Here is a 27,745-nt window from a genome sequence, read left to right as displayed (position 1 = left end):
CATAGACGGCAGCCCACCAGACTCCTCTGTCCCTGGGATTCTCCAGGCAAAAATACTGGAGTGGGTTGCCATTTCCTTCTCCAATGCATACATGCGTGCTAAGTTGCTTCAGTCGTGTCCAACTCTGTGCAAACCCATGGACAGCAGGCCACCAGGCTCCTCTGTCCATGGGACTCTCCAGGCAAGAATACTGGAGTGGGTTGCCATTTCCTTCTAAGAATAAGTGAAATCATTTTCACAAGTAGGCAAACATGTATGTAGCAGAATATTCATTACAGCTTTATCTAAAATAAGTAATGTTGGAAATAATGTGAAAGTTCCCTGGTACTTATTAATCAAACATGGCATATTTGGATAATGGAATACTCTACAATGGTTGAAAAATTAAAATAATGCTATATGTGCTGCTGTGGGGGAAAAAAGTAAGAAGAGTAAACTGAAAAAGATTATGTGGTATAAGCTTGCTTTTATTTTAAACTATATATATTAATATACACATAGGAAAGTAAATATGGAGAAATATACATCAAAGTCTTTTAATTATTTTGGTGAAAATAAGAGGTTTTCACTTTCTATAGCAATTAATTCACAATATTCATAGGATAGTTGTATTAAATGATTTAATATGTCATAAGGAATTAAATGATATGTCATAGGACTTCCCTGGCGGCTCAGACGGTAAAGCGTCTGTCTACAATGCGGGAGACCGGGGTTCAATCCCTGGGAAGGGAAGATTCCCTGGAGAAGGAAATGGCAATCCACTCCAGTACTATTGCCTGGAAAATCCCATGGACAGGGGAGCCTGGTAGGCTACAGTCCATGGGGTCGCAAAGAGTTGGACACGACTGAGCAACTTCACTTTGCCTTTGCGGAGGAAGGAATTAAAAGAGTGGAATACAGCACATACAAGCAACTATATAGTTACTTTACACTGTTTTTTTGAAACAGTTTATTACAATAAGTACATATTATTTCTTTAAGCAGAAAAAAAGAGATAATAAAAAATAATGTGGTATAAACACGGGCAACGTTTGACCATTTTTATTTTGGCAGCACGGCTGCAACACGATGGGAATCTTAGTTCCCTGACCAGGATTGGAACACATGCCCCCTGCATTGGAAGGGCAGTTTTAACCCCTGGTCTGGCAGAGAAGCCTCCTGGGGCATTTTAAATATGAATGAAAATGGACTTTCCTGGCAATCCAGTGGTTAGTACTTCAGCTTCCTCTGCAAGGGCAGTGGGGAATGCAGCTGGGCAAAAAAACACAAAAAAACCATGAATGAAAGGTTAAAAACAAATAAGAGCTTGAGGATGCCTAGGTCCTTTATGCAGATTTGAAAGGAGCTAGTTTAAAGGTAAAGGTCAATGATACTAAGACCTAGACAGGAGATAACGGGAAACTGCAATAGTAGTATCAACTGATATTTAATGTTTACTGTGGGCCAGGTATTCAGTGCTTTGGAAATTTACAAAGTGAAGAGATTAATCTGGATAGGAGGAGGAACATTCTTTCTTTGAGATGAGAACAAAGATTCTTAACCTCAACTCCCTGAAATTATATGCTAAATTTCGCGGGCAAAAGCTTTCTTAAAATATCCAAAACAAGGTCCAGATTTCTAAGCGTGCTGGCGCCCTCTCTTTCAAAGGTGAAAGCATCAAGGAACAAAGTGATTTTAAAAATTTTGAGGTGAAGAGATGGAAAATGAGACGACTTTTGCCAGTCTTCTATCAGTTAAACAGGACTACAGATGTCCTTTAAGGATAGTGAAATTTGGTGATTATGACATTCCCAAGTACTGATTGATTCACCCTTCTCCCTCCATAATATGTGTCTAAGAGCCGAGTTCACTTCTTTCCTTTGGGCTCTCTTCAATCTAAATTTTTTCCAAACATCTTTTCAAGGAAATCTGTGATAAACCTTACTGTTTCGGATCCTAATTTAGTTCTTACCAACTTTCGGTGAATAGCTTAATGCTTCTGATTCAGTATTTTTCCATTTGACAACTACTGCTGAAAGAAATTTTCAATTTCTTATGAGGATCAAGAGAGATAACATCTGTGAAAATCTTTTGCGAAGTTTTGGCCAACGTCAGTACTATCCACTTACGAAGCGTTAACTATTAATTTTCAGTTTTAATGTACACAGTAATTCAAAGAAAGTTTTCTGAATAGGTGTCCTGCACAGTCTCACCCCCAAATACTGAAAGCGGGTGGGCGCTCCTCTCGGATTGTGGCTACGTCTTTCGCTCCTTTTGTCTTTCAGTCGTACTAGAACTGTCATGGCGCCTTCAAGAAAAAGGGCAAGGCCTTCCTTTCGCCCAGCAGAATCATCCGGGGCACCAGGACCGGACCGAGGGGTAGACAGAGAGACGAGCCTCACTGAGACCGAAAATACCGAACCCTCCGAGAGGTCTCAGCCGGACAGGCGCAGCGGGAGGAGACCGGGTTGAAGGCTACCTCTACGAGCGACAGTACACCCGGGGCACCGCCCACTCTGGCCGCCCTGTCCAATGGAAACCCAACGGCAGTGGGGCACCGCCCACTGTTGGTCAGGACGCCGCGAGGGCGGGGCCCGCAGTTCGGTTGCGCCGCGGAGCGCAGCTGTGAGCGAGTCTTTCTGATCCGGGGCCCCGGAACCCGAGCTGGAACTGAAGCGCAGGCTGCGGGGAGCGGAGTCAGGAGGTGAGCGCCTAGGGGAGGGGGGGTTTCAGCGAGAGGACCGAAGGATCGGCCTCTAGGGCCTGGATCTGGGACCCCAGCAGGCGAGTGTCTGGAGGCGGCCCTGCTCACTCGGTGGCCAAGGCCCGGCCCGCCGGAGCCGGGGGGCCGCCTCGGCCCCACATTTCCTGCCCGGCCCTCCCCGACTGCCCCCGAGTGGCGGCAGGGCGCCCGGAATTCTGCGGGCGCGGGGCGCCAGGCCCCGGCGTTCGTGTAGAACTCGGCCTGACGAGAGGCGGGGCCGGCTGCGGGGGCGGGGGCGGGGGCGGCGGTCGCAGGCCCGGAGGCCTGCGGAAGCGCAGCGTCGGGGCCGCGCCTGCTCGCGGGGCTGGCGCGCCGACTGCGCGGGGGCGTGGCCTGCGCCCCTGACGGCGCCGCGGGGTTGGCCTCTGGTGAGGTGGCCGCCGCTGGCTACAGGGCCTGCTGAGGGGCCCAACGCTCCCTCGCAGTCAGCGGGCTAGGCGACCTGTTGGAGTGTTCAATTCCTCCTCGAGTTTATATCTGTCTGACTGGTCAGTCCTGCAGGTCTCAGGTCCTCTTCGGTCCGCTCTGGATGAGAGCGGGCGAGAGGCCTGTGGCCTGCGAGCTGTTGCTGAGGAGTTGAGATGCTGAGAAACAGATGCTGAGAAGCTGCAGTCCAAAAAATGAAAAACTTTGCAGGAAAAAACTTTGCAATGTTTTACCTGCACGGCTCAGAAGTGAACACTGTGCATCTTGGGGTGGCTGGAGGCGGCGAGGAGATTCCCTTTTTCCGTCTGTGGTCTTATTTAAATTTCTGAACGACTGACCCTGAGACAAAACTCCCAGTGTGGCAAAGGTTTCTTCATCAGCAGGAGGGGTCCTGGGCATTCTTGGGCATTGCCATCATCTTGCCTACTGGGGAGAGACTGGGGAGGGAGAAGACAAGCACATTCGAAGAGCGTCTATGACTGATGAAGGTCTGGCATCTCGTGCCATACTGTGGATTAACTGTCTGTGCCCTAGGTCCAGAAGTTTCTTTAGAGCCACTGGCCACAGGCTTCCTGTATTACAATTCCACTGATATTTCTTATAATGTAGCTGGGAACTTTCCTTAGCTGTTCAGATTCAGGATACATTCTATAAATACTCTAGAAAGTAATCCCTGTGAGCTTTTAGCTACTTTTCAGGAGGAGAAGAAAAATGATCTGTAACTTGAATTTTTTGGTAGATTACTAAAACTGTTGATCGAAATCCATGATAGGCAAGGACTGAGGAAAAAACAGGTGAAAAAGCATCTTACCAGATTTTCTCTGTAGTGCTTTGTTGCTCTCTGATATTTACTGGAATGTCATCTAATAAAAATCTCCTCCAAAATGAAAAAAAATTTTTTAAAAGACCATAGTGCAGTTAAACAGGCAGGCAGATTCTTTACCATCTGAGCCAGCAGGGAAGCATAGTGCAGGTTGATGGCAGAGATGGGCAGAAGAGGGCATCTGAGTTCTAAAAAGAAATGAGAGCTTTTCAAAAGATCCTGATCAGAAGCTTCTGTATTTTGAACTGACTTACAGGAGCAAATCTACAGGATATTTTCATCCTGAGGAGCATCCCCTTTAGCCCAGCACACATAGGTTCCAACTTCTTCACAGCCTTCATTCTTAGAGATATGGAATAACATTCAGCGGGTTTCCTATGACTCTCTGAAGTTTGTGACATTTAGCTTTTAAGAATTCTTTTTTCCCAAGAAGCCATGTCCATGTATAATACTATACACTATTTAGTGTAATATAGTACTTTTCCTGTAATGGCTTTGTCTTGAATTATTTGTGCTTAAAAGGGATACCTGTGTCAGATCCAGTGCCTCAGAGGATGGAGCCTTTGAGCCATGTTAATGAAATGAAAACTGGAAGATTAACATCTTAGCTGTGCCTTAAATTTAGGCTTTATGAGTGTCGGCATCTTATTTATATTGTTCACTATGGTATCTCAAGCACCTAGCTCAGTGCTTGGCCCACAATAGGTGCTTAATAAACATTTGTTGAATGAGTGAATAGAAAAAAAATGTTGCTAACCAGTACCCACCCATTTGCCACACTCACATCACAGGGAAGGTGAGGTCATCAGGAATGAAGTCACTAACCACTACCAGTTACCTGGCCCAAGGGTAGCCTCCTCATGGACTGGCAGGCTTATTCTGTGCATAGGAGGGATGGAGAGTGGATGCCAGGGTTATTCCAAGTAGAATAAATCAGCTTAGGGTTTCAGTTGGACAAATTGGTTGAGAATACTACAGCTCTAACTCGAGCTGGTTCATTGGAACATTTGGGGATCTGGAGTCATCTGCCCTGCATAGTGCCCTTGTAGCTTGGTTCTTGAGCATAGTGCAGATGAGGTAGATGAGAATTCAAAGGGAAGGCTATTCGGTAGGTGTTTGCTGAGAAAGAATGAGGGCCCTGATTCTGCTGTTCCATTTGGACCTTACTAAACATGAGTTGTACAACCATAAATCTTTTGTTTGCCAGTCTTGGGTGAATCATCTTTTTACATGATAAAATATGTTTATTAACATGTTTATTCATAGAAGCATATTCTTTAAGCTTGATGTGTACTTCAGTTGGTCACTGACCTGGGTGAGTCATTTCAGCCGAGATAGCTCCCCTTCTCCAGACTTGGAGAGTAGTTAATGTTTAGGGTTCATACAGGACTAATTCTGATTTTGGACTTAAAGGAAACAAGGGAGTTGTATGTTTTATTTACTTTTAAACCCCAGATTAGGTTATTAGGATGGAATCTATAGAATCTATTCTAACCCTCTCTACCTTCTCCTTCACCCTTGCTCCAACCAGTGCAGGCCTGAGTGTTTGTTCCAGCATGTCGGAAGGCGAGCCCCAGACAGTACTCAGCAGTGGTTCGGACCCAAAGGTAGAATCCTCATCCTCAACTCCTGGCTTGACGTCAGTGTCACCTCCTGTGACCTCCACAACCTCGGCTGCTTCCCCAGAGGAAGAAGAAGAAAGCGAAGATGAGTCTGAGATCTTGGAAGAGTCACCCTGTGGGCGCTGGCAGAAGAGGCGAGAAGAGGTAAGGCAGTGGGAGTGTTTAGTGGGAGTGGTGTTTCCCTGGTAACTCATCTGGTAAAGAATCCGCCTACAAGGCAGGAGACCCCAGTTCGATTCCTGGGTCAGGAAGATCCCCTGGAGAAGGGATAGGCTACCCATTCCAGTATTCTTGGGCTTCCCTGCTGGCTCAGATGGTAAAGAATTTGCCTGCAATGCGGGAGACCTGGGTTTGCTTCCTGGGTTGGGAAGATCCCCTGGAGCAGGGCATGGCAACCCACTCCAGTATTCTTGCCTGGAGAATCCCCATGGACAGAGGAGCCTAGCAGGCTACAGTCCATGGGGTTGCAAAGAATTGGACACGACTGAGCAACTAAGCACAGCACAGCACAGTGCGAGTGTTACTTCACAGTGAATTCTAAGAGGTGAGAAGTGGAGGGACAGAGTCTCAAAGGGGCAGACCAAACTTGAACAGGTCAGAGGCAGGGAGAAGATGATCGTATGGAGTATTACAACAGACAGTTCATGTGGTAACTTTAATTCCCTTTCATTTGAATTTCTTCTCAGGTGAATCAGCGGAATGTACCAGGTATTGACAGCGCATACTTGGCCATGGATACAGAGGAGGGCGTAGAGGTTGTGTGGAATGAGGTACAGTTCTCAGAGCGCAAGAACTACAAGCTGCAGGAGGTAAGCAATGGTGAAAGGATGCAGCCTGTGGGTTGTTAGAATGCTGGTGTTAAAGAGGAATTGATGTTGGGAAGCTACTAGGAGAAGAGTATGTTGGGGTTAGATCATTTCTAGTGGGGATAGGAAATGGCTTTTTAGGATGATAATGCTTTCTGAACATTGTAATCCCAACGTCTCTCCTGCTTCCAGGAAAAGGTCCGTGCTGTGTTTGATAATCTGATTCAGTTGGAACATCTCAACATTGTCAAGTTTCATAAGTATTGGGCTGACATTAAAGAGAACAAGGCCAGGGTAAGAACTTTTTCCTGAGCTTACTTGAAACAGACTAGCTACATTTATTGTTCTTTTTACATTCAGAAAAAGGTAGTATTGAAACAGAGCTGGAATCAGCTGGTGTTGAGATATTGTTGTTTGGTCACTAAGTTGTGTCCGACTCTTTGCAACCTCATGAACTGCAGCACACCAGGCTTCCCTGTCCTTCACTATCTCCAAGTTTTCTCAGACTCATGTCCATTGAGTCAGCGATGCCATCCAGCCATCTCATCCTCTGTCACCTCTTTCTCTTGGCATCAGTCTTTCCCAGCATCAGGGTCTTTTCCAGTAAGTCAGCTCTTCGCATCAGGTGGCCAAAGTGTTGGAGCTTCAGCTTCAGCACCAGCCCTTCCAGTGAATATTCAGGGTTGATTTCCTTTAGGATTGACTGGTTTCATCTTGCATTCCAAGGGTATGCCTATGACTATTACCTGTGCCTTTTGTCTGGTTATAGTCGGGGCAAATATGAGTGAATTTTTGTTTCTTCCTTGCCATAACTCATATTGCTCAGTAATTTCATTGCCCTATTAAATCTAAGGAAGTAATACTAAGAACAAAAGAGAGAAACTTTATTAAAAATACAAGGCTTCCACACAGACACAGAGAGCAGACTTGTGGACACGGTAGGGGAAGGAGAGGGTGGGACAAATTGAGAGAGCAGCGTGGAAACATACACATTACCATATGTAAAACAGGTAGCCAGTGGGAATTTGCTGTCTGACACAGGGAGCCCAACCTGGTGCTCTGTGACAACCTAGAGGGGTGGGATGGGATGGGAGATGGAAAAAAGAAAAACACCAGGCTTCCAAATTTTATGTTTATATCATATAAAAGTTACCCAGATAAGGGATCATTTCTATTGTAAAGCTTTATTTGTGTGTTCTGCCTCTCCAGGTCATTTTTATCACGGAATATATGTCATCTGGGAGTCTTAAGCAATTTCTGAAGAAGACCAAAAAAAACCACAAGACTATGAATGAAAAGGTACAGAGAGAGAGCAGACAAAGCTTTAGGCTGGTTTGGAAGTTTAAAAAAGATTATGAAGCTGATCAGGAAAGGGATGGAGGGAACTGTGGAGGGTGAAGAGAGTGGATAACTGCTGACTCCTGGATCAAACTCTATTCCAGGCTTGGAAGCGTTGGTGCACACAGATCCTCTCTGCCCTAAGGTAAGCAAGATCTGGTAGTGTCTTTCCCATATTTATTCCTGATTAGTTCCTCCAAACAAATTTCAGGGCACTACTCTGCTGTTCTTTTCTGCCCCACTTCTTTTCTTCCCCACTTTCTTTGAACCATATTCTCAAGATTAGGCCCCTATGGATCTTTTAAAGGGTTCATTCCAATGGCTTGACCATGATACTGTCTCCCACCTCTTTTTCCTAGTTCTTATCCAGCTATTTAACTCATCAGGCATAATGGAGATTCAGAGTGTGGGTATTACCTTTGTGATGACCAGCAGGAGACCAGGCCCTTGCTCTTCTTAACCCTTGGGTTCCCCCTGCCCTAATTTCCCACTGGCCCCTCTAACAGCCCAGTGCCCCCACAGCTACCTGCACTCGTGTGACCCCCCCATCATCCATGGGAACCTGACCTGTGACACCATCTTCATCCAGCACAACGGACTCATCAAGATTGGCTCTGGTGAGGGGAGGGAGAGGTTCTGGGCAGGGGAGCCTCGGGAATTTGGGAACCATGGGGGTAAGATGAAAGGAATGGGGGAAAAGAGCAAAATTCTGAGGTGTGGGCTGGTGATAAGAGAAAGGACCTTACTAGGGGCAATTTATAGAGAGGCCAGTCAAGTAGTGGAAAAAGGGGTAGGGCCTAATCTTGAACCTTTCTGGAGTGAATTTGGGGTTAATACAGAGATCTCGATAGAAGGTTGGCAAAGGGCAAGAGTTGGGTGTAAGGTCTGACTTGAGCCCCTGGGGCTGGACCTACCATCGGAGGTTCCAGGTTGTGCCTGCTGTGAGTGCTTTCATTTGCTGTGTACACGTGTGCAGTGTTTAACATTTCTGTGTGCCGTGTCTGTGTGTTGTGTGTCCATTTGTCTGGGGCTTGGCTGCTCCATCGCTCACAACTTTTCTCTGTTTTCCTCCCTCCCGCTTACGGGCTGCTCTGTTCCCAACAGTCTTTCATAGGATTTTTGCTAATGGTGAGAGCTCCCTCTGCCCTGTGTGGGGCGCTGTTTGTGCTTCCTCTGCTCCCCTTTGCGGCTGCCCAGTGCATGCAGTCATGGGAGCAAACCCTGTCCCCCTGCCTAATTATGCCTGCTTGGCTTCTGCCCTACCAACCCTTCGCCTGCTTGCCCTTCCATAACCTGCTTGTTTCCTGTGGATTCTGCCTGGCTGGCCACTTATGTCCTGGATTCTTACTCCCCCCTCATCATCAGGCTGGTTCCTTAAGTCATACTGTGCTCCCAGACCCTCTGTGACTTGTAGTCATTGTTTATGATCCGAGTGAGTCCAAACTGGGCCTGGCCCTGGTTCCTCGTTCAGCCCTGTGGCAGGCAGTGTTGAGGAATGAGAGGGTAGAGCAGGGGTCTAAAGTTTTTGGTGGATTCCAAGTGAAACTGATTTAAGGGTATTGGTTCAATTTTGAGCTCGTTTTAAGTTTCAGTCAGTTAAGGTGGATAAGAAGGAGGCTATCCTTCTTATGGTTGTATGTTAATCCTTCTTACCCATCTTCATCCAAGTTTCTGAGGTCTCTTAATTGTTGCAGATTAGGAAGGGCTGCCAGTGTTTTTATGCTGTATGCAGGGGGGATGAAAGAACTAGACCAAACATTTTCATGAGATCAGGGGGTAGATGTACCTGGGCTTTGGGGCAAGTAAGCAGGTCACAAGTGAAAGTTTTTCCTTAGGCTGTGTTGTACCTTGCCAGCCCAAAGACCCTAGGTACCTGTTAGTTTAGTGTGGAGCCTTTGTTGCTACTGAGTTAGGGACCTTAGATAAGAAGTGGTAGATTGAGAAAGGGGAGGCAGGTGGTGTTCATGTTTAGTTTGGACTTCCTGATGGGAAAGAGCTCAGTTTATGCCTGTTGAGGGTTAGAGACTTCAGGAGAGAATTTGTCTTTTGGGGGCCTCTCTCTGGAGCAAAGCTGTGCTTTGTTGACGGTGGTCAGATTGTGGGTATCTCCCCTACTCCCAGTGGCTCCTGACACTATCAACAATCATGTGAAGACTTGTCGGGAAGAGCAGAAGAACCTCCACTTCTTTGCACCAGAATATGGAGGTGAGGCATCCTAGTTTCACTTCCCTGTGCCCATCCCCCAGATTCTCCAATTTATAACCTAAGGGTCAGCGGTAACATAACTGAAACTGCTGTCCTTCTCTACTGACATGTGCAAAGTTTTAAGACATCTCTGCCCTGTGCCCATCCCCCAGATTCTCCAATTTATAACCTAAGGGTCAGCGGTACATAACTGAAACTGCTGTCCTTTTCTACTGGCATGCACAAAGTTTTAAGACATCTCTACCATGCCCTGCCCCACATCTCTGATTCACCAAAGCTGCTCTGTTTTCCCTAGAAGTCACTAATGTGACAACGGCAGTGGACATCTACTCCTTTGGCATGTGTGCACTGGAGGTGAGGAGACCAGAGGGGTGGGTAGTGGAAAGGGGTGAAATTAGAAGATAGAAGGGGAAATGGAGGGTTGGCAAGTGAGGTAACTGGTCTAGGGGAGTGATTGTGGAAACACTGAGGTTTCTTAGGTCTCTGTTTTTCCTTTTTATTCCCCCTCTCTGCAGATGGCAGTGTTGGAGATTCAGGGCAATGGAGAGTCCTCATATGTGCCACAGGAAGCCATCAGCAGTGCCATTCAGCTTCTAGAAGACCCATTACAAAGGGTGAGGATTCTTAGGATCACTTCTCCTTAACAGACTTGGAAATGTTTTTAGGTTCTTCTTCCTTCTAGCCACTGGGAGGGCTTCCCTTGTGGCTCAGCTGATAAAGAATCTGCCTGTATGCCTAAGACCTGGGTTCAGTCCCTCAGTTGGGAAGATCCCCTGGAGAAGTAAAAAGCTACCCACTCCAGTATTCTGGCCTGGAGAATTCCATGGACTGTATAGTCCATGGGGTCGCAAAGAGTCAGACACGACTGAGCAACTTTCACTTCACCCACTGGGAATATGCTCTCTTCTAAGAGCAAGAGAATATAAAGCAGAAAGGCAAAGTAGCATTTCCCTAGGTGTTTTTGATACACACACACATTCTGTCTCTCTCAGGTCAGGGGTTTAAGATGGGTAATAAGGTTGAGTCTTAAGGTTGCATGTTAACTTAGGTGTCTCTACATGAAGGCAGACTAATTTGATGGTTACCTCAGGTAATTGATACATACTCTTAAACAACCATCTTGATATTTTTAAACAAATTAATCAAGCCTTTGACTGTGTGGATCACAATAAACTGGAAAATTCTGAAAGAGTTGGGAATACCAGACCACCTGACCTGCCTCTTGAGAAACCTATATGCAGGTCAGGAAGCAACAGTTAGAACTGGACATGGAACAACAGACTGGTTCCAAATAGGAAAAGGAGTACGTTCAGGCTGTATATTGTCACCCTGCTTGTTTAACTTATATGCAGAGTACATTATGAGAAACGCTGGGCTGGATGAAGCACAAGCTAGAATCAAGATTGCCAGGAAAAATATGAGTAACCTCAGATATGCAGATGACACCACCCTTATGGCAGAAAGTGAAGAGGAACTAAAGAGCCTCTTGATGAAAGTTAAAGAGGAGAGTGAAAAAGTTGGCTTAAAGCTCAACATTCAGAAAACAAAGATCATGGCATCTGGCCCCATCACTTCATGGGAAATGGGGAAACAATGGAAACAGTGTCAGATTTTATTTTTTTGGGCTCCATAATCACTGCAGATGGTGATTGTAGCCATGAAATTAAAAGACGCTTACTTGTGGCTCAGAGGTTAAAGCGTCTGCCTCCAATGTGGGAGACCCGGGTTTGATCCCTGGGTTGGGAAGATCCCCTGGAGAAGGAAATGGTAACCCACTCCAGTATTCTTGCCTGGAGAATCCCATGGACGGAGAAGCCTGGTAGACAGTCCACGGGGTTGCAAAGAGTCGGACACAACTGAGCGACTTCACTTTCTTTTCACTTTACTCCTTGGAAGGAAAGTTATGACCAACCTAGATAGCGTATTCAAAAGCAGAGACATTACTTTGCCAACAAAGGTCCATCTAGTCAAGGCTATGGTTTTTCCAGTGGTCATGTATGGATGTGAGAGTTGGACTGTAAAGAAAGCTGAGCGCCAAAGAATTGATGCTTTTGTACTGTGGTGTTGGAAAAGACTGTTGAGAGTCCCTTGGACCGCAAGGAGATCCAACCAGTCCATTCTAAAGGACATCAGTCCTGGGTATTCATTGGAAGGACTGATGTTGAAGCTGAAACTCCAGTACTTTGGCCACCTGATGTGAAGAGTTGACTCATTGGAAAAGACTCTGATGCTGGGAGGGATTGGAGGCAGGGGGAGAAGGGGACGACAGAGGATGAGATGGCTGGATGGCATCACCAACTTGATGGACATGAATTTGGGTGAACTCCGGGAGTTGGTGATGGACAGGGAGGCCTGGCGTGCTGCGATTCAGCACGTGACTGAGCAACTGAACTGAACTGAACTGAATCAGTGTGAATTTCTCAAACCAGTCATTTGGGGTTGTATATTTATATAGTTTTAGTTAGGGAAAGTGCCCTGAAATAAATGAGCTAAGATTGAAAGGATATAAGGGTTTTGAATCAGGTAATAAGATATGGTAAGTAGAGTCTGGAAATAAAGATACAAAGAGGAGGTTAGTTTGTAAGTCATTACATGCATGTAAAAGGGACTGAAGAGAAAAGAAGGAACACTAGTGGGAATCTTGAGGGTACTGTGGAATAAGTTTCTAGTTCAGATTCAGGGTGCGATGTTCAAGTAAAAGATGAGGTATATGGCTTTTTGGCCTTCTACAGGGAAAGGAGGAAAGCAGGTTAATTGTCATGGGACCTAGGAGAGGTAAATAGGTAGGGGTTAGAGAAACAGAGGGAAATCCAGTGAATAAATGATGTAGTGGACAAAGAAAATTGTGATAGTAGGCTTGGGGAATAAAAAGATGGTGAATATTACTGTCCACAGTGGATGAGTTTGGGAAGAGAGAGGTAAATTTGGCGAGAATTGGAGAAGAAGGTAGGCAGTGAGTGGGCTAATAAAGCAGAGAGATAGAAAATAAGGAAAAAGATATCATAACTTTGAACAGCAAAGGGAAGAGAAAGCTTGTGGCTAGGAAGCAAAAAAATAAAACAATGAAAGACAATGAATGATATTTCATATATAATACAAATAGTTTTCAAAGTCTTTTCAAATACATTTAGCAATTTGTTGCCTTAGCCATTGCTGAGCAATTAGTATGAACAAAGTCTTGTGCTAGATACAGTGAGAGAGATAAACACAGTGGGCTGCTTACCAGATGCCTGCTCCACTCCCTTGTTCCCCTTTTCTAGGAGTTCATTCAAAAGTGCCTGCAGTCTGAGCCTGCTCGCAGACCAACAGCCAGAGAACTTCTGTTTCACCCAGCACTGTTTGAAGTGCCCTCGCTCAAACTCCTTGCTGCCCACTGCATTGTGGGACACCAGCGTGAGTCCTCTTGACCCTTCTAGAAATTTTTTTTCCAGTCTGGAGCCTTGTAACTCTTACTGGTGTGTTCTTTTTCCTCTTCTACTTCCAAAAGGATTCTTTCCCACCCTCCCCCAGGACCCCTGTGCCCTCTATAATATTAATCTGAACTATCCTTCCATAACTTCCCATTCCATCTTGCCCTCTAGACATGATCCCAGAGAATGCTCTGGAGGAGATCACCAAAAATATGGATACCAGTGCTGTACTGGCTGAAATCCCTGCAGGACCAGGAAGAGAACCAGTTCAGACTCTGTGAGTAACTAACTGAGAGGTTCTGAAAGGGACAGATTGGTCACTCCCACCTGGAGGTTTCTGTCAACTGTCCTTTGGGAATGGTTGAACCTGCTGTTTCTCTTCTTTCCTTCCATATTCTTTTTTTTTTTTTCTCCAGGTACTCTCAGTCTCCAGCTCTGGAACTGGATAAATTCCTTGAAGATGTCAGGTGAGAGAAGAAGGAAAAAAACTTCCTTTAGGAGGTAGGGGTGGGTGTCCGAAGGCATCTAGAGCCCATCTGACCCGTCTGATCTCCATTTAGGAATGGGATATACCCCCTGACAGCCTTTGGGCTGCCTCGGCCCCAGCAGCCACAGCAGGAGGAGGTGACATCACCTGTGGTGCCCCCATCTGTCAAAACTCCAACACCCGAGCCGGCTGAGGTGGAGACCCGCAAGGTATGGCTGTGTGGATGTAGCAGGGAGGGACATCTCAAATAAGGCTTTGTCCTGTAAAGACAGGAATGTGTGTCTGCTCCCTGGCACCCACGTCCTGTGGGCTGGAAACCCCAGCTCTTGGGGGGTTTTTGCTCACTGGTCTCTACTCTTGTGACCCTCTCTGCCTCCTCTCCCTAGGTAGTGCTGATGCAGTGCAACATTGAGTCGGTGGAGGAGGGAGTCAAACACCACGTAAGGCTCAGGGCCCAGGGCTGTGTAGCGCTGGGTGGCCAGAGGGTGGGGAAGGGGAGCCTCATTTTCTGACTGTCCTATTCTCCAGCTGACGCTTCTGCTGAAGCTGGAGGACAAACTGAACCGGCACCTGAGCTGTGACCTGATGCCAAGTGAGTCTCTCCTGTCCCTCAGAGGATGGAGAGTCTGTGAGCCTCACCTGTGAGGGACACTTTCAGGGGTGGGGAAGGTGACCTGTCAGCAACACGGGGACTCACTTAGAATGACTATCTTCGCCCCTAAAACTGGAGGGTGGATCTGATTTGACAGTTTTGCTTGTGTCCCAGCCAGGGTCACCTGGCCGGGGCTGTTGAAAGGGCTCCCGTGACCCTCAGTCGCGCACTGTGCTCACCCTCTCCTGTTTCTCTGTCAGATGAGAACATCCCGGAGCTGGCGGCTGAGCTGGTGCAGCTGGGCTTCATTAGTGAGGTGAGGCGTCTGCCTTCCGCCCCCCGAGGTAGGGCGGCTCCTCTGCTCTCTCTCTAGGCCGGATCTCACTGAGCCCTTCCCCTCCAGGCTGACCAGAGCCGACTGACTTCTCTGCTGGAGGAGACCCTGAACAAGTTCAATTTTGCCAGGAACAGCACTCTCAACTCAGCCGCTGTCACCGTCTCCTCTTAGAGCCACTCAGCCCGGCCCCTCCTCCGCGCTGTGGCCTCCGGAGAGGCTGCGGCTCCCGCCCCGCCCCCCAGTCAGTATTACCCCGTGAAGCCGCGCTCTCCTGTTATTCAGGAGGGCTCTGGGCTCCCTGGTTCTGAGCATCACCCTCCCCAGCCCCCCCACCCCTTTCTCTTCCATCCCTCTGCACTTTGTTTACTTGTTTTGCACAGACGTGGGCCTGGGCCTTGGCCTTCTCAGCAGCCGCCTTCTAGTCGGGGGCTAGTAGCCGAATTGCAGCTCCCGCCCAGCCTGTGTGGAAGGAGGCGCACGGGCGCGGGGAGCTGAGTTCTACCATCCCGCTGGGGCGGACGGGGCGGGAGAGAAGGGTGGTGCTGCAGGGGTGGCCCCAGGGGGCCATTCGATTCGCCTCAGTTGCTGCTGTAATAAAAGTCTACTTTTTGCTACGCGCGTAGTGTGTGTGTGTGTGGTGTGTCCCGCTGTCCGCCAGGGGGCGCGGAGGCCGGACCGCAGGTGTGCCGGGCGGGCGGAGCCCGCCGGGGCGCGGGGGCGGAGCCACGGCCGGCAGGTAAGAGCTGCCCCGCGGCGAGCGCCGACGGACCGGATGAAGTGCCGCCGCCTCTGCGCATTCGGTAATTTCCGGCCCCTCCGGCCTTGTTTTCCCCCCGAGGGCCCACCCTGGACCCGCCCTCGGGCCAGTGGCCGACCTGGGGTGGCCTCCGGCTCCTCAGCCGGCTCAGCCCGCCCCTCGCCCGTGCCTTGCAGACGCGGCCCGGGGCCCCCGGCGGCTCATGCGGGTGGGCCTGTCGCTGATACTGGTGGGCCACGTGAACCTGTTGCTGGGGGCCGTGCTGCACGGCACCGTCCTGCGGCACGTGGCCAACCCCCGCGGCGCCGTCACCCCGGAGTACACCACCGCCAATGTCATCTCCGTGGGCTCAGGGCTGCTGGTGAGCGCGGCGGGGCGGGGCGAGCCGGGGCCGGGGCGCGGGCGGTGGGGGCCGCCGAGCGGTGCGGGCCTCAGGTTTCGTTTCTTCCAGAGCGTTTCCTTGGGACTTGTGGCCCTTTTGGCGTCCAGGAATCTTTTTCGCCCACGATTGGTGAGATTTTTGGAGCTTTGAGGAGGAGGCCTGGTGCCAGGGAAGCGGGGAGGGTGTGGGGGGGGGGGGGCGCCTGATTCAGCTTCGTCTTTAGTGGGAGAGCGAGCCCCAAAGAAGAGTAACCGAGGTGTCTGGTCAGTGGGCGAGGCAGCCACCCCCCAGGCTGCTCACCCTGACCTCCTTCCCCTGCCAGCACTGGGCCCTGCTGGCGCTAGCGCTGGTGAACCTTCTCTTGTCTGCTGCCTGCTCCCTGGGCCTCCTCCTCGCTGTGTCCCTCACTGTGGCCAATGGCGGCCGCCGTCTTATTGCCGACTGCCACCCAGGACTGCTGGATCCTTTGGTACCGCTGGACCAGGGGTCTGGACATGCTGACTGCCCCTTTGACCCCACGAAAATCTATGTGAGTCCAATTATCTTCTCAGCCTTTTTGCAGTCCACAGAGCCTGGGTCCTGCCCTTTAATCACCCGCACTTGCCACTCCTGCCTGACTTCCTCTCCTTGTCTCCCGCCGTTCCTTCACCTTTTAGGACACAGCCTTGGCTCTCTGGATCCCTTCTGTGTTCATGTCTGCAGCCGAGGCTGCTCTGTCTGGTTACTGCTGTGTGGCTGCACTCACCCTGCGTGGGGTAGGGCCCTGTAGGAAGGATGGGCTACAGGAGCAGGTAAGGAAGATGAACAGGAAGGGCTCATTCTACACAGATTGTGTTGAAGAGACGCTGGATTATATAACTGAGGGCTGGAGCACTAATCCCACCCTTTTGTGTAGCTGGAGGAGCTGACAGAGCTTGAATTTCCTAAACGTAAATGGCAGGAAAATGTGCAGCTACTGGACCAAACGCGAGAAATCCGGACCTCACAGAAAAGCTGGGTTTAGGGCCAGGTAATGGGCCAGGAGGACTGTGGCCTGGGAAAGGGCAGTGGTAGGGAGCACGCCTGGAACTGGGTTGAGTCCTTTGCTATGCTGCTGGCCCTCTGACCAGGCTCTCCCTTTTGTCAAGCAGGTGCAGGTCCGAAGGCTCCGTTCACAAGGGTTTTTCACTGACCCCTAGGATATGTTTATATAGTAACAGCTGTAATAAAAGGACGTCTCTTCTACTTGATTATGTTTCCTTTTGGGGGAAAGGGGTGCTGGGCTAGTGTTGGGGGTGACCTTGTTCAAAGAATACAGTGGTCTCGGTTACTTACAAGACTTTAATGAAGGATGGAACCTACTGACTCTCCCAGTTACTGGAAAGAGAAGCTGGTGCTGGGCAGCCCCCCGCACCACTGACTGATGAACTTCAGCACATCTTGGCACACGGGGCTGTGGGAGGTCTGTGAGCAAACAGAGCAGGAGAGGGACTCAGCAGTACTGGGAAGAACATTCCCGATAGAGGGAAAACCAGCTCCATCTCAGTGTGGGGAGCAGGCTGTGGGCCCTGCACCTGCCTTCTTGACAGTCCACCCCCAACACATACACACCACCCCAGTGGTTGGTGCTGGTTGGTCTTCAGTGTTCTCCCTGCCCTCAGCCCTCAAGCCTTCCTCTCTAACCTTGATAGCCATAAGGAACTTGTTCCAGTTCTTCTTGTTAGCTGCCTTCCCTGGCCGCTTAAATTCAATTTTGTTCCTCAGAATGGGGTATCCTGGGGGTTGGAGGGAGAGAAAAAGATGAATTGGAGTGTGAGGGGGATTGAGAGGGAATAACAAAGAGCAAGTGAGGGGCAGAAAGTAGGATGTTCTTGTCTTCTGCATCCTTTACTGAATCACAGTAAAACAGTATCTTGATCCTGCTGTTTCCCCCTCCTTTCCACCCAGCACAGAATATGGTGCTCTAGGGTTCTGTACCTGTAATGAGGCAGGGCAGGGCCCGAACCCCAGTGCTGGCCGCCACCAGGGAAGCCTCGTAGGCCCCACGCTCATCCCGAGGTAGAACCTGCTCCAGCCGCTGGTCCATTGAGACTGTGAGAACCCAGTCTCGAACCTCTTCTCGCTGAGCCTCCTGGGAAGGACAGAGCAGCTTCACGCAGGGCAGGGCAAGTGGAGGGTGGTAAGGAAGGGGTTTGCTAAGCTGTCATCCCATGTACCATCTTTCACCCACGAATGAAACTCCTTGCACTGGCGGCAAATTGCAGCCTTAGCTTTTTCCTCTGCTTCTACTTTCACTGAAGGGATAGTGAGGGCTGGGGCCCCTCCAAAGACATTGCTGTCTGATGCCATGAGAGTGTTGGAGGACCATCCTTAAGAGTGCCCTCCCTTCCAGTGCAGTCGTGCTCGCGAGGCCTCCTGTTTCTGTGCCCTTACCGGGACGTGCTGCTTGGCTGGGAGTGGCACCTCAAAGGGAATGTCTGTGTCCTGAAAGTCAGAGTGGTCAAGGGCATCCAGGGTCCCTTCTTCAATTGCCTGTGGCAGAGCGGGCAGCCATGAGATGGGCACAGCTTGTGACAGGCCAAATCTTGCAACTTCTGGGCACAACTGCCCTACTCACATCAGTCAGATCCAAAAAGCGGTTGAGGAAGATGAAGGCCATGTTCTCCCAGCCAACTGCCTGCAACAGAGAAATGTCAGTAGGAGCGAGCAGCTGGCCTTGGCTGTTGTTCTTCCAGGATGCAGGGGGGAGAATCCAGGAAGATGGAGGAAAATGATATCCTCCACGACATCAGCCCACACTCAGCTCTGCTCTAACTTGAGCAGCTGGGACAGTCTACCTTCCAACTTTTCTTCCTTCTCTCCTCGGCCCCACCCTTGGTTGGCCCCATTGCTCACCTTGGCAGCAGTGCCTGCTTCATAGAAGGCCTTATCTGCAGGTAGTAGTTGGGTGTGACGCAAGAGTGAAACAGAAAGCCTGGCAGCTACAGTTTCCTGTGAATTAAAGCATTATGATTCTGGCACTATAGTGACTGAACTACCAGACCAATGATCTTATAACTAAAGCAGCCATAGAACCAGATCAACGATCAATATTAAATTGCTCCGAGTCATGGTCTGAGCTTTTTTCATCTGCACAAGAGAACTGGGCCTAGGTTATTTCCTCCCACCTCTAGAATTCCATCATCCAACTACAGTAACTCAATATAGTATCATGAATAAGCTAAAAGTATGTATCTTTTATAAGAGGTCAATGTAGAAATCATGGAATTAGAATGTTTGAGCATAAGGAGGCTGGAGCTGTGTGGGCACAGAGCCCTAAGGAGGTCAAAGGGATACAGAAAGGAAACCATCTCAGCAAGGGCTAAAGATTTCTTTAAATGGAAAAGAGACTAGGGGAGAAGTGGGCCAAGCTTGAGACTGTCCTGAACTTGCATTCATTCAGCTTCACACATGTGAAGTTCCATCCTCCCTGCTCCATCTCACCAGCTCTTTGACACTCTGGGCTGCAGAGCGGGTGGCGTAGTAGTGAGCAATCAACAGCATGGTCTCGAACTCCTCGTGGGCTGGAGAGTTGGCCTCACTGGACTTCACCAGGTTTTCACACTAGAGTGGGAAGAACACACAGCCTGGGTCGGGGGTCAGAGGAGTGCCAGGGAGGGCCAGAGGGGTCAATGGATGGCTGCCCAGAGGAAGGCAGAGCTCGAGGGTGAGTCTGGGTGTGAAGGGAGAGATGAGGGCAGGGTCGGGCGGCCCGAGCAGCCCTCCAGCTCTGCTGCCCGCCTGGCTTCCTCACCAGGTTGAAGAGGACGTCCCGGAGGTCAGCCCAGCTGTGATAGGCGTCAGCACTGTTGGTCCCAGGAGAGCTCACCATGTCAGTGAAGATCCTTTTGTAGATGTTGAAGTTCTGGAGGCGGAGGGAGTAGGGGAGCTGAGCGAGAGGAATACAACTACGAGAGAAAAGGGGAGTGGGGCCAAAGAAGAAAACTGGGCTGGAAATGGCATGTGGAGGAGCTATGGGACGCTGCTGGAGAAAGTGCTGTGTTTCAGGGAAGAGCAAGAAGGAGGGTAAGAAAACACCCATCTCTTCCTAACTGGTGTTCTGTGTGTGGGCAGATATGTGACTGTGAATGCACAGTCACAGTGTTAACGGCATAACACTCGGAGAGCTGTGCTGCTCAGACCAGAGAGGGGTGTTCACACTCTGGAGGAAGTTAGTCAGGCCCTCGAGGTGTGTGCAGGGCTCAGCTCTGAAAGACTGTTCCCTGTGTTAGCCTTCAGAGGGTAAACCCTCCAGAGAGGCTGTACAGTTCAGAAGAGCCTGGGCGGAGTCTCTGGGCAGGATGCTCTCTAACGAAGGAATTCTTTGAGAAGCCAGATCCTGAGTGGGGTGAGCAGTTGTCGAGGAGAAGGTAAGAATTTCTTTGGGTAAACATTCACTCTGAGGAGCAGGCTGGTACCTGTGGGTTAGCAGGGGCTCCATGCTGCACGTACAGGGCCAGTGCCTGGGCATAGCCACCCTCCCGGATCAGGTGAGTTGCATACAATGCCACGTATTTGTGCAGAATCTTGTAGTTCTGTTTGAGGGGTGCAGAAAAAGCAGGGGGAGGTTGGGGTCAGACCAGGCTGTAAGGGTGGGGTCCTGACTTGAGGCCATGGATTTGTTTAGGAGGCGAAGGCCATGTGCATGCCATGCTCTGACCTGATGTCAGAGCGTGAAGACTGAGCTCTCTGATGCTGATTAGGGATCTTTGGGGTTTGGCCTTTGGAGGAAGAGAGAGAGACACTCTCCAGGACAGGTTGGGAGTCAGAGGAAATACCCAGAGGGGCTGGCGTGGGAGGAAGGGACCAGTACCTGCTTGGTGGCTGTTTCAATGCACTTGTCCCACTGGCCCTGCTCCACATAGAGGTCCAAAGCAGCCACCACGTCCACACCCACTAGCTATGGACCAGTTAAAAAGACAGAGTTACACGAGGGAAGAAGAGGGAAAGTCTCTGAGCCTCCCTGTGCTCGCCTCCTGCTGCCTCTGCCAGTCTCACCGAGTCCACTTTGCCCTGGCTCTTGAGGAACTCTTTATAACACTGGTCCACATAGTCTTCATACCTGTGAAGGCATGCAGAAAGCTTGCACATCAAAGCCCCAGAAGCACACCCTTCCCATGAGAACTTCCTCCCAGTCTTTACAAAAGGAAGTAAAAGAATTGCTAGTGAGAAGGGGTCATGAGCTTACCGGGGATCTAGCTCCTTAGCTACACGCTTGGCCTTGTTCCATTCCTCACCCTCAATGAAAGCATCAATCGCTTCCTTGACGAGGTCCAGGTTCAGATAGAGCTCTGCAGCCTACACAGGGGAAAATCTGAGACTGGAGATGTCTCTCTCCCCTCCTTCCCGCCTCTCCCTTCTGGGAACTCTGGGGAAACAGAAATGCATGCCGAGCCTGCCAGGAGACCCCCCCTCCCGACTTCACACGGCTTCTACCCATCTCTGTGGAATCTATTTCTGTTCAGTCCCAGTGCCCTACTTACTGCGCTGTGCTTTCCAATTCCAATCAGCTGGGGTCCCACAGCCCGAACTACTTCCAGACTACGTGGGGGAGGTAGAAACTTGATGGAGAGTTCAGCTGCCTGAGTGGTTGAGCAGAAGATGGAAGTGGGCAGAGAGACAAATACTGCCCAGGGGTCCTCGACCTGCTCTATTTTTACCTCCAGATGCCAAGTTTCTTGCCTTCTCCCTCACTTTCCATCCTCTGGGGCAAATCCTGCCTCATGGTCCATCAGACCTTTTACATGACCGTCAGAGGACCTGTCTGTTCCTTTCAGCTCTTCCTCTTTCAGACACTCACTGCTGCCTGAGAGCACTGCATTTGGTTCTGTCACCTTTCACAAACTGGTTTCTCAAGGTCTTTGTCACAAACAGAACCCTTGTGGCATGGTGTACAGAAAAAACCCCTAAAGCAGGAGCCCAGGACACTCTGCAACTATTTGTGTTGGGCATTTCTGAGTTTCAGTTTCTTCACCCATCAGAGTGATGGTTGGTCTAGATTCATACTGTCCAGAACAGCAGCCACGAGTCACATGTGGCTAGTCCTGAGACGTGCTGTAACCTTACATATTTCAAAGACTTAGTATGAAAAAAGGAATGCAGACTACCTTGATAGATTTTTATATTGATTTTGTATTGAAATATTGATAATAGTTTTGGTATAATAGGTTAAGCAGAATATAATTATTTTTACCTTTTTCTTTACACTTATTTCAGTGTGGCTACTAGAAAATTTTAAAATTACATATATGACTTAGACCTTTGTGACCTGCATTGTATTTCTACTGGATGGTGTTGGTTTAGATGACTTTGGAGACCCTTTCAACCATAAAACTCAGTAATTCTACAAATCCTAGTGTTCCATGAGCTCACTCTGTTTATGCTGTGATGCTGACATCCTCACCAGATTTTAACTTCCACAGAGTCTACTTCAGCTATAGTCTATGTGAATCCTCCTGGTCTTTCCCCACCTGTTCTTGCCTTTCTTCTTTACCTGCCAAACCCTTCAAGGCTTATAGTGCTCCCATCCAGAAAGCCCACATAAAGAAGGTATAGTCATGCACAGACCTGGGTAAACAATGCCCTAGAGTAAGGTACAGCAGATGCTTCAGTTCAGTTCAGTTGCTCAGTCATGTCCGACTCTTTGCGACCTCATGGACTGCAGCACACCAGGCTTCCCTGTCCTTCACCAACTCCTGGAGCTTGTTCAAACTCATGTACATCAAGTCAGTGATGCCATCCAACCATCTCATCCTCTGTCATCCCCTTCTCCTCCCGCCTTCAATCTTTACCAGCATCAGGATCTTTTCAAATAAGTCAGTTCTTCACATCTGGTGGCCAAAGTATTGGAGTTTCAGCTTCAGCATCAGTCCTTCCAATGAATATTCACAACTGATTTCCTTTAGGATTGACTGCTTGGATCTCCTTGCAGTCCAAGGGACTCTCAAGAGTCTTCTCCAACACCACAGTTCAAAAGCATCAAAGAAAGTTCAAAAGCTTTCTTTATAGTCCAACTCTCACATCCATACATGACTACTAGAAAAACCATAGCTTTGACTAGATGGGCCTTTGTTGGCAAAGTAATGTCTCTGCTTTTTAATATGCTGTCTAGGTTGGTCATAGCTTTTCTTCCAAGGATCAAGCATCTTTTAATTTCATGGCTGCAGTGATTTTGGAGCCCCCCAAAATAAAGTCTGTCACTGTTTCCATTGTTTCCCCATCTATTTGCCATGATGTGATGGGACCGGATCCCATGATCTTAGTTTTCTGAATGTTGAGTGTTAGCCAGCTTTTTCACTCTCTTCTTTCACTTTCATCAAGAGGCTGTTTAGTTCTTCTTTGCTTTCTGCCATAAGGGTGGTGTCATCTGTATATCTGAGGTTATTGGTATTTCTGCCAGCAATCTTGATTCCAGCTTGCAGATGCTTAATACCTGATAAAACTTGCTAAACTCTCAAAACCAACCTCAGTCCTTTCTACTTCCTTCCCTTCCAACTTCAAGGGACTATTCAATGACAAGGCCTCACAAACCTTTGGGAAAATCTGCAGGGGCATCTGCACAACATTTTCAGGGATTGATCAGTCTCACCCCTTCATAAGTTCTAATACCCTATTTCTCTGCATCTGAGGCACATCATTAAAATATACATGTATCCCCATCACAAAGACCCTAAGAATCCACCTTAGAATTGATGAAACATACTAGCTTGGCTTAACCTGCCAGAGGCTTTTTTTCAGGAGTTGCTGAGTGGAGGAGGGGCCTCTGCTTTTCTCACGGCCTCCATCTGGCCCAGTTTCAGGGTCTGGATTTGCCCTTCCAACTCTGGCCCTAGGCCTACTCTTCCCTCACAAGGCCTTCCTGACCCCTCCAGGCCACAGAGATCTCGCTCTTCTCTGAACTCTACTTGAACTTCACTAGTGAACTTCCGTCTTCACTAAGTTGCAGTATTAACCAACTGAGCCGTGTGTTAGTCTACCTTCCCCCAATGTCTGTGTCTCCAGGTTCTGTTTTATATCCCTTTTTATAGCCTTCATAGATTCTGGTCTAGCATCCATCAGGCACTCAGTAGACACCTGCTACCTGACTGAAAACAAAGACACAGGAGGAAAATGCTGAATGACTGAGAAGGAATGCTGGGTGTGAATGGAGACGGGGAGCAGAGCCCGGCAGGTGTGGAACCTCACCTTTAGCCAGCACTTCTCCACCAGGCTGCTGCTTCCTGCGTCCCGCACTTTGAGGTAGCAGTCGACTGCACGGCTGTACTCTCCAGCCTGTTCCCACTGTCGAGCCTGTTCCACCAGACCCTCCATGCCCCTGTGTGAACGAGAGCCCTTGTGACCAGGACAGGGAAGGGGCAGTGTGGCTGAGCCTGTGTGCACCTTCTGACCCACCCCCAGTGCTGCCAACATTTCCTGGTCCCCTGGCTTCATACCTGGCCCCCTTCTTTCCTGGAGCCCTGGCTTCATACCTGGCCCCCTTCTTGGTAGCTTCCCGTTCATACTCTTCCTGCAGTGCCTCCAGCTGGCCTGGCACGTAGTCCTTGCAAATCCGCAGGGCATCGCTCCATAGTCCAGCCTCCTGCTCAGATTTCCAGGTATCAGGATGGCATGACAGCTTCCCACTGCACACAGGCCCACCACTATAGCCCACTGGTCCCTGGGTCCTTGGACCTCTTTTCCTCCTTCCCTCTGCTCCTCCCCTTTCCCCAGGGTTAACCTTCTCAAACACAGGGTTCAGTGTAGTGTGCTATGGGCTCTCCTACCTCTCACCCTTCCTCATGGGATTCCTCCCCTGAATCTGCTGCCCCACCTTATAGTAATTGAGGGCCAGGCCTGGTCTCTGGGCCCGAAGCAGCAGCCCTTCTGCTTTCTGGAAGTCCTTCTCCTCCAAGGCCCCCCGAGCCTGCCCCATGAGCACCTCGGCGACACTATCAGGGTCATGGGCCTCGGCCACACGCTGAGCTGCCTCCCAGTCCTGGTTATGGACAAACCTGTTTCCAGATGAGGACAGAGAGGAGGCTGAGTATAGGACTGAGGCCTCAATGATGAGAGGCAAACCACCGTGTCACTGAGGGGGGATAAGAGTTATTGGTACTAGGTTTAGATGAAGGTGAAAATGACAATGAGAGGTCCCGGGGCCGAGTCTGGGAGGACAGGATTAGGGAATTTGTGGGGTAACTCACATGAGGACTGCTTCCTTGGGTTTACCAGCCTTGATAAATTCAGCTTCAGCCTCTTCAAATTTTCCCTAGAGGGAGAGGGAAACAGCCATACACGATGAGGACGAGACTGGCACCCCAGGCAGCCCTGAGACAGGAGGTCTGAATGCCTGGCAGGAGTGGACCAGGGCATGGGAAGGAGGGCTCTGTGGTCAGAGTCAAAAGCAGTGGGGAAGAACCACATCCATACCTCATCCTCCAGGTACATAGCGTATCGGAGATGGATCTCAGGGGTTTTGTGCTTGAGGGCCAGCCGAGAGAGTTCAAAAGCAAATTCAAAGGAGCTGAAATGGGAGGTCCAAACAAGGTTTGTCTACACTATACTTCCTTTTATAAGAGAAGAGAAACAGAGGGCACAGATTGAGGGGAAGAAAAGGGGCAGATTTTTAAAAATCAACAAAATGATAAGAGAAGCATAGAGAGCACTATATCAACAGGCAGGAAGGACCCCTGGTGCTTCCACCACCTCCCACAAAGCCACATCTGCACTAGCAGGAAAATAATCTTCTGGAAACAAGTAAAACCACCCATAGCAATTTGACTCATTGCAGGATTCCTACTGGTGTTCTTAACATTTGCTTAAGAAAACCTCGCTTTTGGGCAGAAGTCTTGAATAGATGTTTTCCAAAAGAGGATATACAGATGGCTAACATGAAAACATGAAAAGATGCTTAACAGCAATAATCATCAGAGAAATGCAAGTCAAAACCACAATGAGGTAACAACTCACATCTGTCAGGATGGCTATCATCAAAAAAGATCTACAAATAACATGCTGGTGAGGATATGGAGAGAAGGGAACCCTTATGAAATGTTGGTGGGAATGTAATTTGGTGTAGCCACTATGGAAAACAGTATGGAGGTTCCTCAAAAAACTGAAAAACAGAACTACCATAAGATCCAACAATTATACTCCTGGGTATATAGCTGAAGAAAACAAAAACACTAAAGATACAGGAACCCCAATGTTCATAGTAGCATTATTTACAATAGCCAAGATATGGAAGCAACCAAGTGTCCATCAACAGATAAATTAATAAAGAAGATGTCACACACACACACACACACATGAATATTCAGTTCACACACACACACACATGAATATTCAGTTCAGTTCAGTCACTCAGTCGTGTCCGACTCTGCGACCCCATTACTCAGTCATAAAAAATGAAAATTTGCCATTTCCAACAACATGGATGGACCAGGAAGGTATTATGCTTAGTAAAATAAGTCAGACAAAGACAAATACTATAGGTTATTACTTATATATGAAATCTAAAAAATGAAACAAATGAAAATAACAAAACAGGAACAGACTCACCAATATAGAGAACAAACCAGTAGTTACCAGTGGGGAGAGGAAAAGGGGGAAGGGTAAGACAGGGATAGGAGATTAAGAGGTACAAACTACTCGGTATAAATAAACTACAAGGATACATTACACAGCACAGGGAATGCAGCCAATGTTTTATAATAACCTTAAATGGAGTATAATCTATACAAAATACTGAATCACCACGTGGGACACCTGAAACAAATATCGTAAATCAACTACACTTCAAAAAATTAATAATTTAACTTAATTAAAAAAAAGAAAAGCTCATTTTGCATTTAATGGAATCACATTTCCATTGTGTGTGTATGTGCTTAGTTGCTCAGTCATGTCCAGCTCTTTCTGACCCTATAGACTGTAGCCCACCAGGCTCCTCTATCCATGGGATTCTCCAGGCAAGAATACTAGAGTAGGTTGCCATTTCCTTCTCCAGGGGAATCTTCCCAACTCAGGGATCAAAACCAAGTCTCCTGTATTGCAGGTAGATTCCTTACCATCTGAGCCACTGGAGAGACCCACACTTTACTCACATCACACATTACTCAGCAGTAAATTACTGGCTTAGAGCATTTTAGCTTTAAAAATTGTTCTCTTTCCTCCTTTCTCCTTAGAACAGCCAAAGATTAAACACCCTTCTGAGCCCCCAGGGGAACAGGAGCAGAATTACTAATTCATTCTTGCCTCTCTATCAAGCTCTTCCAAGGATCTCTCCTTACCACATTTCTTCACTCTTGCTTCAGCCTCTAGAAATGCTTTTCAGTTATACATCAATTTTCTTTCTCTATATAGAGGCTGTCTGGAATGGGGCCCCCAGAGAGAAGGCTTGGGGCCTCACCAGTTGTCAGCAGCATGGTCAATAGCAGCTTCCAGGAGTCCCAGCTTGTTGAGCAGTCTAACGGCAGCCTCTCCTCCTAGGCTTTTTGCCCACAGATAGGCCACGTGTTTGTGGGCATTAGCTCCTCCATGAGCCTTGGCCACCTGAAAAGCAAAGCCCCTTGGCAACCCTCCAACACAGGGGTACATGGCTGCTCCCTTGTCATCTCTGACTTGACCTCAGCTTGGAAAAAGATCAGGTACCTCTCCAGAGCAGTAGGAAGAGGGCTAAATTTCAGCCCTATTAACCTGATTAGAGTCCAAGGATGGATTTCAGGTCGTTCACAAACCATTAAAATTGTATGTGAAATTTTGTGTGTAGGTGTGGACTTTTTTCAAAGATACCCACGACCAGTTTAAAATTAGACAGTTACT

General features: G+C 48.7%; 3 protein-coding genes across 7 annotated transcripts in view; 2 read left to right on the top strand and 1 right to left on the bottom strand.

The window, feature by feature from the left end:
- The first annotated feature begins 2,526 nt into the window (after positions 1-2,526).
- On the top strand, positions 2,527-15,406 carry NRBP1 (nuclear receptor binding protein 1). Of its 2 annotated transcripts, none has more exons than XM_055540664.1 (18): positions 2,527-2,683; positions 5,524-5,758; positions 6,301-6,423; positions 6,613-6,714; positions 7,630-7,719; positions 7,863-7,903; positions 8,281-8,375; positions 9,880-9,963; positions 10,259-10,317; positions 10,479-10,577; positions 13,224-13,356; positions 13,545-13,650; positions 13,790-13,840; positions 13,934-14,069; positions 14,247-14,300; positions 14,389-14,452; positions 14,713-14,768; positions 14,856-15,406. In XM_055540664.1, the coding sequence occupies exons 2-18, from the start codon at positions 5,549-5,551 to the stop codon at positions 14,958-14,960; spliced, it is 1,608 nt and encodes a 535-aa protein (XP_055396639.1). In that variant the 5' UTR covers positions 2,527-2,683; positions 5,524-5,548; the 3' UTR covers positions 14,961-15,406. The 2 variants fall into 2 exon arrangements, with proteins under 2 accessions (XP_055396639.1, XP_055396640.1); XM_055540665.1 differs by having other exon boundaries at positions 2,535-2,683; positions 5,529-5,758.
- A 26-nt stretch (positions 15,407-15,432) lies between these two features.
- On the top strand, positions 15,433-17,152 carry KRTCAP3 (keratinocyte associated protein 3). Of its 2 annotated transcripts, none has more exons than XM_055540667.1 (7): positions 15,433-15,589; positions 15,723-15,907; positions 15,998-16,057; positions 16,251-16,457; positions 16,585-16,719; positions 16,824-16,937; positions 17,056-17,152. In XM_055540667.1, exons 1-6 carry the CDS (start codon positions 15,562-15,564, stop codon positions 16,929-16,931), a joined length of 723 nt encoding a protein of 240 aa, XP_055396642.1. In that variant the 5' UTR covers positions 15,433-15,561; the 3' UTR covers positions 16,932-16,937; positions 17,056-17,152. The 2 variants fall into 2 exon arrangements, with proteins under 2 accessions (XP_055396642.1, XP_055396641.1); XM_055540666.1 differs by having other exon boundaries at positions 15,434-15,589; positions 17,059-17,152.
- An 82-nt stretch (positions 17,153-17,234) lies between these two features.
- The window catches only part of IFT172 (intraflagellar transport 172), a 37,454-nt gene continuing 26,943 nt past the window's right edge, over positions 17,235-27,745 (bottom strand). For 2 of the 3 annotated variants that reach the window (XM_055540662.1, XM_055540660.1), the window contains exons 30-48: positions 27,333-27,475; positions 25,355-25,448; positions 25,129-25,193; positions 24,756-24,936; positions 24,415-24,524; positions 24,131-24,260; positions 21,430-21,528; positions 21,135-21,244; positions 20,945-21,008; positions 20,760-20,846; positions 20,365-20,481; positions 19,701-19,811; positions 19,391-19,510; positions 18,803-18,898; positions 18,525-18,584; positions 18,341-18,439; positions 17,885-18,038; positions 17,591-17,682; positions 17,235-17,371 (exon numbers count right to left, since the gene is read on the bottom strand). In XM_055540662.1, the coding sequence (XP_055396637.1) occupies positions 17,282-17,371; positions 17,591-17,682; positions 17,885-18,038; positions 18,341-18,439; positions 18,525-18,584; positions 18,803-18,898; positions 19,391-19,510; positions 19,701-19,811; positions 20,365-20,481; positions 20,760-20,846; positions 20,945-21,008; positions 21,135-21,244; positions 21,430-21,528; positions 24,131-24,260; positions 24,415-24,524; positions 24,756-24,936; positions 25,129-25,193; positions 25,355-25,448; positions 27,333-27,475 (2,022 nt within the window). In that variant the 3' untranslated portion in view covers positions 17,235-17,281. The remainder of the gene's footprint in view (positions 17,372-17,590; positions 17,683-17,884; positions 18,039-18,340; positions 18,440-18,524; positions 18,585-18,802; positions 18,899-19,390; positions 19,511-19,700; positions 19,812-20,364; positions 20,482-20,759; positions 20,847-20,944; positions 21,009-21,134; positions 21,245-21,429; positions 21,529-24,130; positions 24,261-24,414; positions 24,525-24,755; positions 24,937-25,128; positions 25,194-25,354; positions 25,449-27,332; positions 27,476-27,745) is intronic. The other variant, XM_055540663.1, reaches the window with a different exon arrangement.

This window comes from Bubalus kerabau, chromosome 11, assembly GCF_029407905.1.
Source record: "Bubalus kerabau isolate K-KA32 ecotype Philippines breed swamp buffalo chromosome 11, PCC_UOA_SB_1v2, whole genome shotgun sequence".
In the NCBI taxonomy this organism is placed as follows: Eukaryota; Metazoa; Chordata; class Mammalia; order Artiodactyla; family Bovidae; genus Bubalus; species Bubalus kerabau.
The sequence above is the reverse complement of the archived record's forward strand: the minus strand, read 5'-3'. Positions and strand labels throughout refer to the sequence as shown.